Raw genomic sequence first — 12,500 nt, 5'->3', positions numbered from 1 at the left:
TGTGTCTATATATGTGTGTGTGCATGTGCGCGGATGTATGTATGTATGTATGTATGTGTGTGTGCATGTGTATATATGCGTATTGTCTCCCACCACCCCACTGTTACTTGACAACTGGTGTAGATTTCTTAACATCTCTATAACTTAGCGGTTCAGCAAAACGAACTGATAGAATAAGCACCAGACTTGAAAAGCAAAACAACTGGAGTCAATTTGTTTGACTAAATTGTTCAAGGTGACACCCACCCCCACCCCCCAGCAAGGCTGCAGTCCAATGACCGAAACAAATAAGAGATTAAAGATGAAAGATTGATCCAGTTTCTCTGATGATGATGACGATGACGATGACAGCTCTGTCTCATATCCTTGACAAACAGTCTATTTACAGCCTGAATGGAGAAACTGCTTCCTGTGAATAACCTCAATAAACTCAATAATGTCCATGTTTGTTTCATCACTGGACTCCCGCCGCCACCATCAGCACCACCGCCGCCACCATCAGCACCACCACTGCCGCCGCCGCCACCATCAGCACCACCACCGCTGCCGCCACCATCAGCACCACCACCGCTGCCGCCGCCACTGCTGCCGCCACGATGACCATGACCACCACCGACACACTACTACCGCCGCCACCACCACCACTATTACTAAGCACTTTTGATGATCTTCTAATGTATTTATTGATATGCAACTAGAACACACTCTAACCCTCTTGATGTGTGTGTGTGTGTGTGTGTGTGTGTGTGTGTGTGTGTGTGTGTGTGTGTGTTGTGTTTATTTAACAGACTCCATGTTATGCAATGAACAAAAAGAAAAAAAATAATGACAACAACAAAACAAACATGGCTGAGCCGCTGTCGTTGCTTACCTGTGATAGTTTGATTATAGACAAGCTTGTTGTTGAAGACAAAGCGGAATGCAAATTCCTGAAAAAAGAAAAAACAACAAAGAAACTGTTAAGACGAGAAAGAGAAAGAGAGATGGATGGATGGACAGATAAATAGAGAGAGAAAAAGAAAGAGAGGGAAAAAGAGAGAGATGGATAAATAGAGAGAGAAAGATAGCCAGATAGAGAAATAGATAGATAGATAGATAGAGATAGATAGATAGATAGATAGATAGATAGCTAGAGAGAGAGAGAGAGAGAGAGAGAGAGAGAGAGAGAGAGAGAAGCTAATAGAAAGAGAGAGATGGATGGATAAACAGAGAAAGGTAGCTAGCTAGATAGAGAGATAGATAGCGAGAGAGACAGAGAGAGATAACAAGCTAGCTAGATAGAGACTGAGAAAGAAAGAGACAAAGAGAGACAAAGAGAGAGAGAGAGACAGATAACAAGCTAGCGAGATAGATAGATAGATAGATAGATAGATAGAGACCGAGAAAGAGAAAGAGAGATGGATGGATAGACAGATAAATAGAGAGAGAAAAAGAAAGAGAGGGAAAAAGAGAGAGAGAGAGAGAGAGAAGCTGATAGAAAGAGAGAGATGGATGGATAAATAGAGAGAGAAAGATAGCCAGATAGAGAAATAGATAGCTAGACAGATAGAGAGTTGTTTATTATACTTTTACAAGAAGAGGGGTGACTGTAACTTCGAAGTTTCAACCTACTAGCCTTTGTCAGATTATCTTTATTATATGTGTGTGTGTGAACAGCCATGCTATACGGCAGTGAAACATGGGCTGAGACTGCAGAGGATATGCGAAGGCTTGAAAGAAATGAAGCTAATATGCTTCACTGGATGTGCAATGTCAGTGTGCATGTATGACAGGGTGTGAGTGTCTTAAGAGAAAAGTTGGGCATAAGAGGCATCAGATGTGGTGTGCAAGAGAGAAGACTGTGCTGGTGTGGACATGTGATGTGTATGGACGAGGACAGCTGTGCAAAGAAGTGCCAATCTCTAACTGTGGAGGGAACCTGTGGTAGAGGTAGACCCAGGAAGACATGGAATGAGGTGGTGAAGCATGGTTTTAGATGTTGAGACTCATGAAGTGATCGAGACCTTCGGTGATTTGTTGTGCTTGAGAAGACATGTTAAGCCAAGTGAAACCATAGTCATGACCAGTTCCAGTGACATATAGAAGAAGGCACCCACTACACTCTTGGAGTGGTTGGCATTAGGAAGGGCATCCAGCTGTAGAAAACCATACCAAATCAGACTGAAGCCTGATACAGCTCTCTGGCTTATCAGCCCCACTCAAACTGTCTAACCCATGCCTTGGAAAGATGTTTCTGTGATCAAATTCCATGGAAGCATATGAAATGTCTGGGTTGCATGGAGATGATGCTTCTGCAGGAATTAAAATTCTGGATATGCTAGATGAGCACTGCACCCTTACCAAAGATGGCAAGTGGTATTCTACAAGTACACATCCTGTGTGACTACTTGTGGCCAGATGTTATGGAGACAAAATTTGTAATTTCATCATAGACTCTACTCTGTTTATAATTTTTTTTACAAGAGTAATATACACAGAGAAATAAGGATTTAGTCAGGTCAAATTCTTGGGTTGTTAACAAAACAATATCAGATGTTGTTCACAGTAATCGCTATTAGCATTTTATATGACAACAGTTTAATGCTAATCTTAGATACTACACAATTACTGTAGTACATTAGATTCGTAATGCAGTTTTTTATTACTTTAATTTAACAAAATGGAATGATTTATTAATAAACTGTAGCAGGTCCCTCGTGCAACAGGAAAAGTTTTTATGCCCCACCAATTATACTAGGCCGAATCATGGCAGACCTTCACACAAATCATCATATGCCACCGTTAAGAATAACACACAACTAGAGCTACCAAGGTTGTTACAAATACCAGGCCTTACTGTCACCACTAAGTTTCTCTCCTCATGAACTCATATCTTCAACATAGCAAAAAGTGTACCACAAACACTTCAAAGCCAGAAAATATTTCAGCCCCAACCAACTACAGATTCTCTACAAAGTTCAAGTAAGACCCTCTTCTTCCACATCTGAGGCTGGATTCAAAGCAGATCCATCTGATTGATTGGTAATGAAATTACTTGCCAACACATTCCAACTTATGGCCTCTGCTCCTTGGAGCAGCCAGGGTTCATATAACCCCCACCCAGGTACTCTTGATTTGCACATCTCCCCGCTTCCTTCGTCATCCATATTTTTAGCTCCACTTCACAACAAACCCCACATACGCACAATTCTTCCTCCTTAGAACAGCATCCCTCTGGAACTCTTTCCCCCCGTCCATGCTTTGCCTGCCACCATCAACTTGCAATTGTTCAAGAGGAACACTGACCAAATCAGTTTAACCCTTTAGCATTCAGCTTACTCTGTCAAATATAACGCTTATTTATTCACATTGTTTTGAATTAATCAAGCATAATCTTATAGCTTCAAGATTTGGATAATATGACTGCTTATTTTTAAAATGACTTTGTTGACTAAGGTGTGAGGGACTGGATCTGGCCATTTTAAACATAAAACAGGTAAAATATTTAATCTAGAGCTGGCAGAATCGTTAGCATGCTGGGTAAAATGTTTAGCAGTATTTCTCCTGTGTTTACGTTCTGAGTTCAAATTCCACTGAGGTTGACTTTGCCTTTCATCCTTTCGGGGTTGATAAATTAAGTACCAGTTGCATACTGGGGTCGATCTAATCGACTGCCCCCACCCCATCCAAAGAAGTACCAGGCTTAAAAAAAAAAATAGTTACTGGGGTCAATTCATCTGACTCAAAAAATTCTTCAAAGTGGTGCTCCAGCATGGCCACTATCCAACGACTGAAACAAGTAAAAGATAGAAGACAATCTACAATGGAAACATAAGACACCTGCTGTTCAACACTATCCTGCAGTAATCACATAAGGCAAGAAGCAATATCTCTTGAACCTCACTGTGGGCCATCGTGAACAAGGTCAAGATAACAAAAATCACTTATTTAACTCAGACCAAGCAAACGGTGCAGTAATCAATACGTGTTCTTGTTTGACAAGTATTTTGATCTGAGATAGTGTCTTTTCAAACAGAAACGATTGTGTTTTGATAGGAGTCAGAGTTGCTATTAAAACAATGTACAAACACTTACAGTTAGTCGTTGTTGCTCTCATTTATAATAATATGAGGGTGAGTCAATAAGCAATGCCATTTTGTTTAGGACAGGTGTAATTACCAACACAGGAACATGTATCATACATCAAAATGAAGCTGGTCCTCTGTGGATCGCATCCCTACTCCTCAACATAGTCACCGTTTCTCTCAATAGCAATGTTCCACCTTCGAATGATAGCATGTATTCCTGCCCCGTAAAATTCTCCGGTTGCACCAGTCCTCAGTCAAATCGTCCAACCCATGCTAGCATGGAAAGCGGACGTTAAACGATGATGATGATGATGATGATGTTCTTTGAGCCACTTCTTCACTAGTTTTCACTTCCTCGTCACTGGAATAATTTAGTGCCTTCAGACTATCATCTCTTCGGCCCCATGAAAGAGGGTTTGAGAGGCAAACATTATTCCAGTGACGAGGAAGTGGAAACTGTAGTGAAGAAGTGGCTCAAAGAACAGTCAACAGAATTTTACGGGGCAGGGATACATGCTCTCATTCGAAGGTGGAACATTGTTATTGAGAGAAACAGTGACTGTGTTGAGGAGTAGGGATGTGATCCACAGAGGACCAGCTTCATTTTGATGTATGATACATGTTCCTGTGTTGGTAATTATACCTGTCCTAAACAAAATGGCATTGCTTTTTGACTCACCCTCATATATACACTGTTATAAAGTATTGAACATACTTCTTTGCTCATCTATCTACCCAGTCACTGACATGATTTCCTGGTGGTACAGAGGAATCCCAGTGCTGGGGGTGAAGTGGTGTTGGCTGATCTTAGGGAAGTGGAGCCTTGCAAAGGAGATGATAAACAAGTGGAGGAATGTTGTGTTGGAGAAGAAATAAATCCGACCCATGCAGGTATGGAGAAAAAAGAAAAAAAACAGACATGAAAATGATTATGGTGATGATGGTGATGATGACAACAGCACAGTAACTATGTAGTTCACCGGGCCATGAATGTAGGACAAAATTCAGTAGACACTTTATAGTTTATGACAATACTATTTCAAAATGAAGTAAATAAATATAAAGTTATGTTGTGACGAAGCACACAACCACAGGCGTTGAGAACTGTTGCACATGTGGTTAAGGTGTGAATATCTTAAGCACACAGCCATGCCTGCAGCTACTACTACTACTGCTACTACTTTATGGGGTTAGGATGGTCCTGGTACTAAACAATAGGAACATCATCATTAACAGTAAGAATCAACAAGATAGGTTCTAAACAGCATCATCATTATTATTATTATTTAATGGCCATTTTCTATGCAGGAATCGGCTAGATGGTTTCAGAGGATCCAATGAGCCACAGAATTGTGTTATGTCGCTATGTCAGCTTTGGCATGCCCCTGCCACCACCACCATCATAATTTAATGACTATACTCCATGCTGGCATGGTTTGACAGGATTTGATGGGTCCAAGGACTGCATCGTGCCCCCACCCCCACCCCCACTATCTTAAAAATAGAAAGGACCCAGCAGTAACTTAGTCCTAAGTACACCTCTGGAAGGCCCCACAAAAGATTATTGGAATTCCTTTCCATCTCCGACAAAGTCACAAAAAAAAAAAATCTCAAATGTGGCACTTTGGGCACTATGACTCCAGGTCAACTAAAGCCTTGTCAGTGGATTTAGTAGATGGAAACTGGAAGAAGCCCATTGTATATATGTATATATATATGTGTGCATGTCTTTGTGTCTGTGTTTGTCTCTCACCACTGTCTGACAATTGGTGTTGGTGTCCCTGTAACAGACCACTTCAGCAAAAGAGACCAATAGATTATGGATGAGGCTTGTAAAAAAATAGACAAGTGACCGCCTCACAGAGGCAATGACAAGTGACCGCCTCACAGAGGCAATGACAAGTGACCGCCTCACAGAGGCAATGACAAGTGACCAAGACCTTTGGAGATATACTGTGCTTGAGAAGACCCCACAAGCCATGTGAGATTGTAGCTGCAGCCAATGCCAGTGTCGCATAACTGGCCCATTTAAAAGTACCCTTCAGTCGTCAGGCAATATGCTGTGCTTAAGAAGACCTGTTGAGTCAAGTGAAATCATAGTCGTGGCTGATGCCAGTGCCACCTAACTGGCACCCATGTGTGTGTGTGTGTGTGTGTAAAAAGCACCATTTGAGCATGACCGATTCCAGTGCCATCTGACTGGCACCCGTGCCAGTGACACATAAAAAGCACCATTTGAGTGTGGTTGATGCCAGTGTCGCCTGACTGGCCTCCGTGCCGGTGGCACATAGAGAGCACCCACTACACTCTCGGAGTGGTTGGCGTTAGGAAGGGCATCCAGCTGTAGGACCTTGCTGAATCAGATTGAAGCCTGGTGCAGTCTCCCAGTCTGCCAGTCCTCAGTCAAGCCATCCAACCCATGCCAGCATGGAAAGCAGATATTAAACAATGATGATGATACTGGAGTTGATTTATTTGACTAAAATTCTTCAAGGTGATTCCCCAGCATGGTCACAGTCTAATGAAAGAAGTTTCACACGCCCACACAACCTCAAACCAAATTACTCATCAATGAATTGCAACTCATTTCATTTATAATTACCACAAGGTTTGCGTTCTCCACACATTTCAAGCTGTGCAACAAGATTCCATTTCAAAATGTACCGATAAAAATCTTGCCGGCAATAAAATGTTGGAAACATCAATACGATTCCTGAAAATGTCTCATAATAAAAATTAACTTCTATTGTTTTGTTAAACTCTGTTCAAACATTTTATGTCTGAAAGTTGCAGCAATTCACTGACAACATCTGGAAAGAGCAAAGAGATTTTAACTATTTCTTTCATTAAAAGATCGGTCAACTTTTGCAGCAGATGTTATTGTTCCTTAATCCTAATTCCATCTTAATCTACAAGAGATACAATCAAATATTTTTCAGCTGTGACCATTCCGTCGTTTAATTAGATATAGATTATTTTGAATGACATTGTATAATCAGACTTTCCCTTTTTTAGGGAATGGTAGTTTAAGTGGTGATAGGGTTACTATTTCTAGCAAGTTGAGCCTCTTAGAGATAACTTCATCACCTTTAGCTTTAAGAAGTTACAACAGCTAGTATAGCTTACAAGTATACTATATCATCATCATTGTTTAATGTCCACCTTCCATGTTGGCACAGGTGGGACGGTTTGACAGGAGCCCGCCAGGCAGAAGCCTGCACCAGACGTATGTGACTGTTTTGGCAGGATTTTTACAGCTGGATGCCCTTCCTAACACCAAACACCCAGCAGAGTGGACTTGGTGCTTTTTTATGTAGCACAGGCACAGGCGAGGTCAGTTTTGGCAAAGTTTCTACAGCTGGATGCCCTTCTAAATGCCAACCACTTTACAGTGTGGATTGGATGCTTTTTAAGTGGCACCTGCGCTGATAGGGTCACCAAGAAGGGAGGGAGTTTTGGAGGGGGTGATGTTGTCTTAGATGATGAAAGGTTATAGTGAAATGGAGACAGGTGTCTTGCTGTAGAGGAGGTACAAGGTTACTCAGAAAGAGGGGGGGGGCTACCAGATAGCAATGATACAGAAAAATAGAGTTGTGAGGACAGGATTGGGGAGTGAGAGGTAGGCATAGAACATGAAGGAGGAAATGTGAGGAAGAGAAGAGATGTAGAGATCTATATTGGTTTGCTGGGGCAGGACGTGTGAAAAGTTTTCTTGTTACATGTGGGTGAAACACACAGACCAGGGGCTAGCAGATAGCAATGATACAGTGAGACAGGGCCAAGAGGACAGGATTGGGGAGTGGGAAGTTAGTATAGTGCATGAAATGGAAATGTGAGGAAGAGAAGAGATGTAGAGAAGTAGTTTAGGTTGTTGCGGTAGGGTGTGTGAGAAGTTTTCTTCTTATGTGTGGGTGGTATAATTTTATAGCTGGTATAAGTCACATCTGTACTACACTACACTATATCTTCAGATGACAGATCGGTTACATATCACATTCTGTGTTGCAAATAAAATGCACAGATCTACATCTAACATGCAACTGTCCCAGAAACAGCTGTAAAGTACTACCAGCATCTTACCTTTCTATCATTTATGAATTTTTCACCTGCAATATCATGGACTTTACTTATTTACCTAAGCCAAATCAACACTGAGAAATTATTTCTACCTCATCCAGAAACGTACCCATCAACATCAAATCATCACCCTTCACCATCTAGATTTTTCATGGTTTCTTGCTATATTTTTATATATCTTTCTTCAATATGTTAGAAATTGATTTGATACTTGGAGATGGCTTGTTCATATTTTTTTCTATTATACCGATGCATGCATGCATGTATGTCCTTGACAGGTGCTATTTATCTGGGTTAGAGCAGACCTGAGAACAATAGTGGCTAAGTGGTGGTTCCATACTCCTTAAAACTCTGGAACTCTTGAACCAGAGTTCCACTACAAGATACTGCTTAAAGCCATGCCCAAGGTTACCTCGCATTGATGAGTGAGTGACCCACCTAGCTATTGTCACAGCATCCTTCTACAAGAGGAATACTCGGATGTAAAACCTGTAGTTTCATGTGATTATTGTTCATCTTGCTTCGGCCTGTCACTTGGTATTAATTACAGAGAGTCAGGGAGTGGTACTCGTGTGGCACAAGCATTTATCATTACATTCCAATGATGTACAGATGTCTTTTTCATTGGTCAACCTAGCTACTGAAAGTGTTACGCTGACAGAAGAGTGGTGATGTGTGCAGACCTAACAAGTTGGAAGCACACAGTAAGTTACAGCTTTCATCAGTCACTTACGCTTCAAATCATGCAGACCTGCAATGGGACTAAATAGTTATCTGGGAGGTCATCATCATCATTTAATGTCCGCTTTCCATGCTAGCATGGGTTGGACGATTTGACTGGGGACTGGCGAACCAGATGGCAACACTAGACTCCAATCTGATCTGGCAGAGTTTCTACAGCTGGATGCCCTTCCTAACGCCAACCACTCCTAGAGTGTAGTGGGTGCTTTTACGTGCTACTGGCATAAGGGCCAGTCTGGAGGTACTGGCAACGGCCACGCTCCAATGGTGTTTTTTACATGCCACCTGCACAGGAGTCAGTCCAATGTTTTGTTCACATGCCACCGGCACAAGCGCCAGTAAGGTGAAGCTGGAAACGATCGCGCTCAAATGGTACGGAAGCGAGTCATGGATGGAAAATCAGAAATGCCATTGAAAATATGAACGCACAAGGAGACAGCAACTATCTGTGAAGATGGAACAATCACCATGCATGCATGTATATATGTATGCATGTGTGTGTGTATGTATGTATGCATGTGTGTGTATATGCATGTGTATGTATATGTATGTGTGTATGTATGTATGTGTGTATGTATGTATGTGTGCATATGTTGTGTAAATGTAAGTGCACATATCCCTGCGAATGCTTCCAGTCTACATTTTTACATTAAAGTGTCTGTGCAAAAAATTGATGTTGACATTCCTTGTTAGCGAATTGTCCTGTAGCTCTGCACTTTTGAAGGAACATGGAATTAAAAAAAATTGCTTAATCAAGGGTTAGCTACATGAAGAGTATCTGGCTGTAAAAATAAAATAATACTTTGTTATTATACAATCATCCAATTTATGCTAACATGGAGAAACAACCATAACAAAATATTAAAAAAAAAAACAAAAAAAAACAAACAAATGAACTCCAGTAGTACTTACTTGAAATTTTGGTAAAAGTGTAAAATTTGCACATGCTTTCTCACTAAGATGCAGTTTGGTCATGTTAATCCAAGCACAACAGACACACTGCACGTGAAAGCACCGACAGAAACTGTTCGTTAGCAGACTGGCCGCAGTACCATTTGACACTGGTTTAGTGGAGTTGTTTTGCAAAGGTATATTTTTTTTTATATCTCCTTTCGTTAATTTGACTTGGTTCAAGTTATGAGTGTCTTTCATGAAGTCTGCAAGATCTATCATCGTTATGTTCAGATCTAATTTGAAAGACTCGCTTATAAACTTTATCACTGGACGAGTCTTTATCACACCAATCGCTGACAGTTTTTCCAGTGTTTTGTTTTTTAATGTCTCTCCAATTTGTAATACTTTGTCTAATTGGCTTTTTTTTACGATGGTTTCATTTTTGGTGATATTTTTCAAGGGTGGTTTGCTAGGTTTTGTAAATTTGATTGGCACCTGTGATAATGATTTCGTATGTACTGTTGTGGATATAATCTTTCGTAGTGTTATAATTTCTTTTATATGGTTCACATGCTCCTGGTTTTTACCTGAAAATAGATTAGAATAGAGAGAGATCACCAAAAGGATTTCTAAATTTTTGTCTGTTGTTACATCACACACAGCAAGAAAACGTCTACATGTGTTTTCTGCGTGCATTTTTGTGTAGTGTCAACTTGGTAAAAGTATACTGGACTTCTTTTATTTGTTTGAGTCATACAAATATTTACACATACACACATATATATATATGGGAGAATTTACGGAAAAAACAACAGACGAAGACAGGTGGTGTAAACAACAAATGGATGTATTAGTTTAACGCTTGGGAATAGAGAAAGTCTTTGACGTTTTGAGCCTACGCTCTTCAACTGAAAGGAACACAGAAAGAAACAAGGAGAAAAAAATATGAATGTAGTTGTTAGCGATCTATCATGGCGAATACCGGACAGAAGGATCACACAGGAGAGCTAAGAAAAGGGGAGATAACAAAGAAGTGGTGAACCCAAGACGAGAAGCTGCGTGTGTGTGAGAGAATGCTAGTGATCTTAACGTATACATGTGTGTATGTAGGTGTGAAGGTGTGAAAATGTGACAGATACAAATTTATATCTACACATAGACACACATGCATATCAGACATTAGTATTCTCAGTAGGAAAAAAACAAAAAACCTTTCATTTATTAAGAAACAACTGTTGCCATTCAAAGTCTGTCAACAGATGACCTTTATGAGTTTTAGGCGAGAAAACAAAAATGAAGCTCATCATTTGTGATTAGAAATAAAGCATTTCTCGACACAATGGACATTACTCTTTAAAGTGTGCACCAACATAAATGATAAATTATAGAATTTTAATTCATTAAGAGACATGGGTATGGCTGTGTGGTTAAGAAATTCACTTTGCAGCCACATGGCTTTGGGTTCAGTCCCATTACGCATCACCATCAGCAAGAGTCTTCTACTATGGTCCTGGGCCAACCAATGCTCAATGCTTTGTGAGTGAATTTGGTGGAGGAAAACCGAATATATGAAGCCTGTTGTGTGTGTGTATTATCATCATCGTTTAACGTCTGCTTTCTATGCTGGCATGGGTTTGACGGTTTGACTGAGGACTGGTGAGCCAGAGCTGCACCAGGCTCAATCTGATCATGTGTATATATATATATATATCATCATCATCATCATCGTTTAACATCCAGCTTCCATGCTGGTATGGATACATAACACACACACACACACATATAAAAGACAGGTCTTTTTCAGTTTCCGTCTATTATATTCATTCACATGGCTTTGGTTGGCCCAGGACTGTAGTAGAAGACACTTGCACCTTGCCCTGACTGAACCTGAAACCATGTGGCTGTAAAGCAAGCTTCTTAACCACACAGTCATGCTTACAGTTATAAGTATACATTTTTTAGCTTCTGTCTACCAAAACCACTCATGAGTCATTGGTTGGCCTGGATAAGTAGCTTGCTTACCAACCACATGGTCCTGGGTTCAGTCACACTGTGTGGCACCTTGGGCAAATGTCTTCTACTATAGCCTCGGGCCAACCAAAGCCTTGTGAGTGGATTTGGTTGATGGAAACTGAAAGAAGCCCGTCGATATATATATATATATATATATATATATATATATATATATATATATATATATATATACATATATATGTATATATATATATGTATATATATGTATATATATATATATGTATATATATATATATATATATATGTATACATATATATGTATATATATATATGTATATATATGTATATATATATATATATGTATATATATATATATATATATATGTATATATATATATGTATATATATATATATGTATATATATATATATGTAGTATATATATATATGTATATATATATGTATATATATATATGTATATATATATGTATATATATATATGTATATATATATATATGTATATATATGTATATATATATATATATGTATATATATGTATATATATGTATATATATATATATGTATATATATACATATATATATATGTATATATATACATATATATATATGTATATATATACATATATATATGTATATATATACATATATATATATGTATATATATACTATATATATATATATGTATATATATACATATATATATATGTATATATACATATATATATATA

The 12,500-nt window shown here is 39.1% G+C and overlaps 1 protein-coding gene across 1 annotated transcript in view; it reads right to left on the bottom strand.

Annotated features, from left to right (window-relative positions):
- Positions 1 to 10,490, bottom strand: part of LOC106872448 (uncharacterized) — a 26,239-nt gene extending 15,749 nt beyond the window's left edge. Inside the window, exons 1-2 of the mRNA XM_089358020.1 lie at positions 9,798 to 10,490; positions 872 to 929 (exon numbers count right to left, since the gene is read on the bottom strand). Of these exons, the coding sequence (XP_089214146.1) occupies positions 872 to 929; positions 9,798 to 10,475 (736 nt within the window). The 5' untranslated portion in view covers positions 10,476 to 10,490. The remainder of the gene's footprint in view (positions 1 to 871; positions 930 to 9,797) is intronic.
- Between the last annotated feature and the right edge of the window lie 2,010 nt (positions 10,491 to 12,500).

The sequence above is a fragment of the Octopus bimaculoides genome, chromosome 9 (assembly GCF_046866305.1).
Source record: "Octopus bimaculoides isolate indiv1 chromosome 9, ASM4686630v1, whole genome shotgun sequence".
In the NCBI taxonomy this organism is placed as follows: domain Eukaryota; kingdom Metazoa; phylum Mollusca; class Cephalopoda; order Octopoda; family Octopodidae; genus Octopus; species Octopus bimaculoides.
This window is presented reverse-complemented; position numbering and strand designations above follow the sequence as displayed.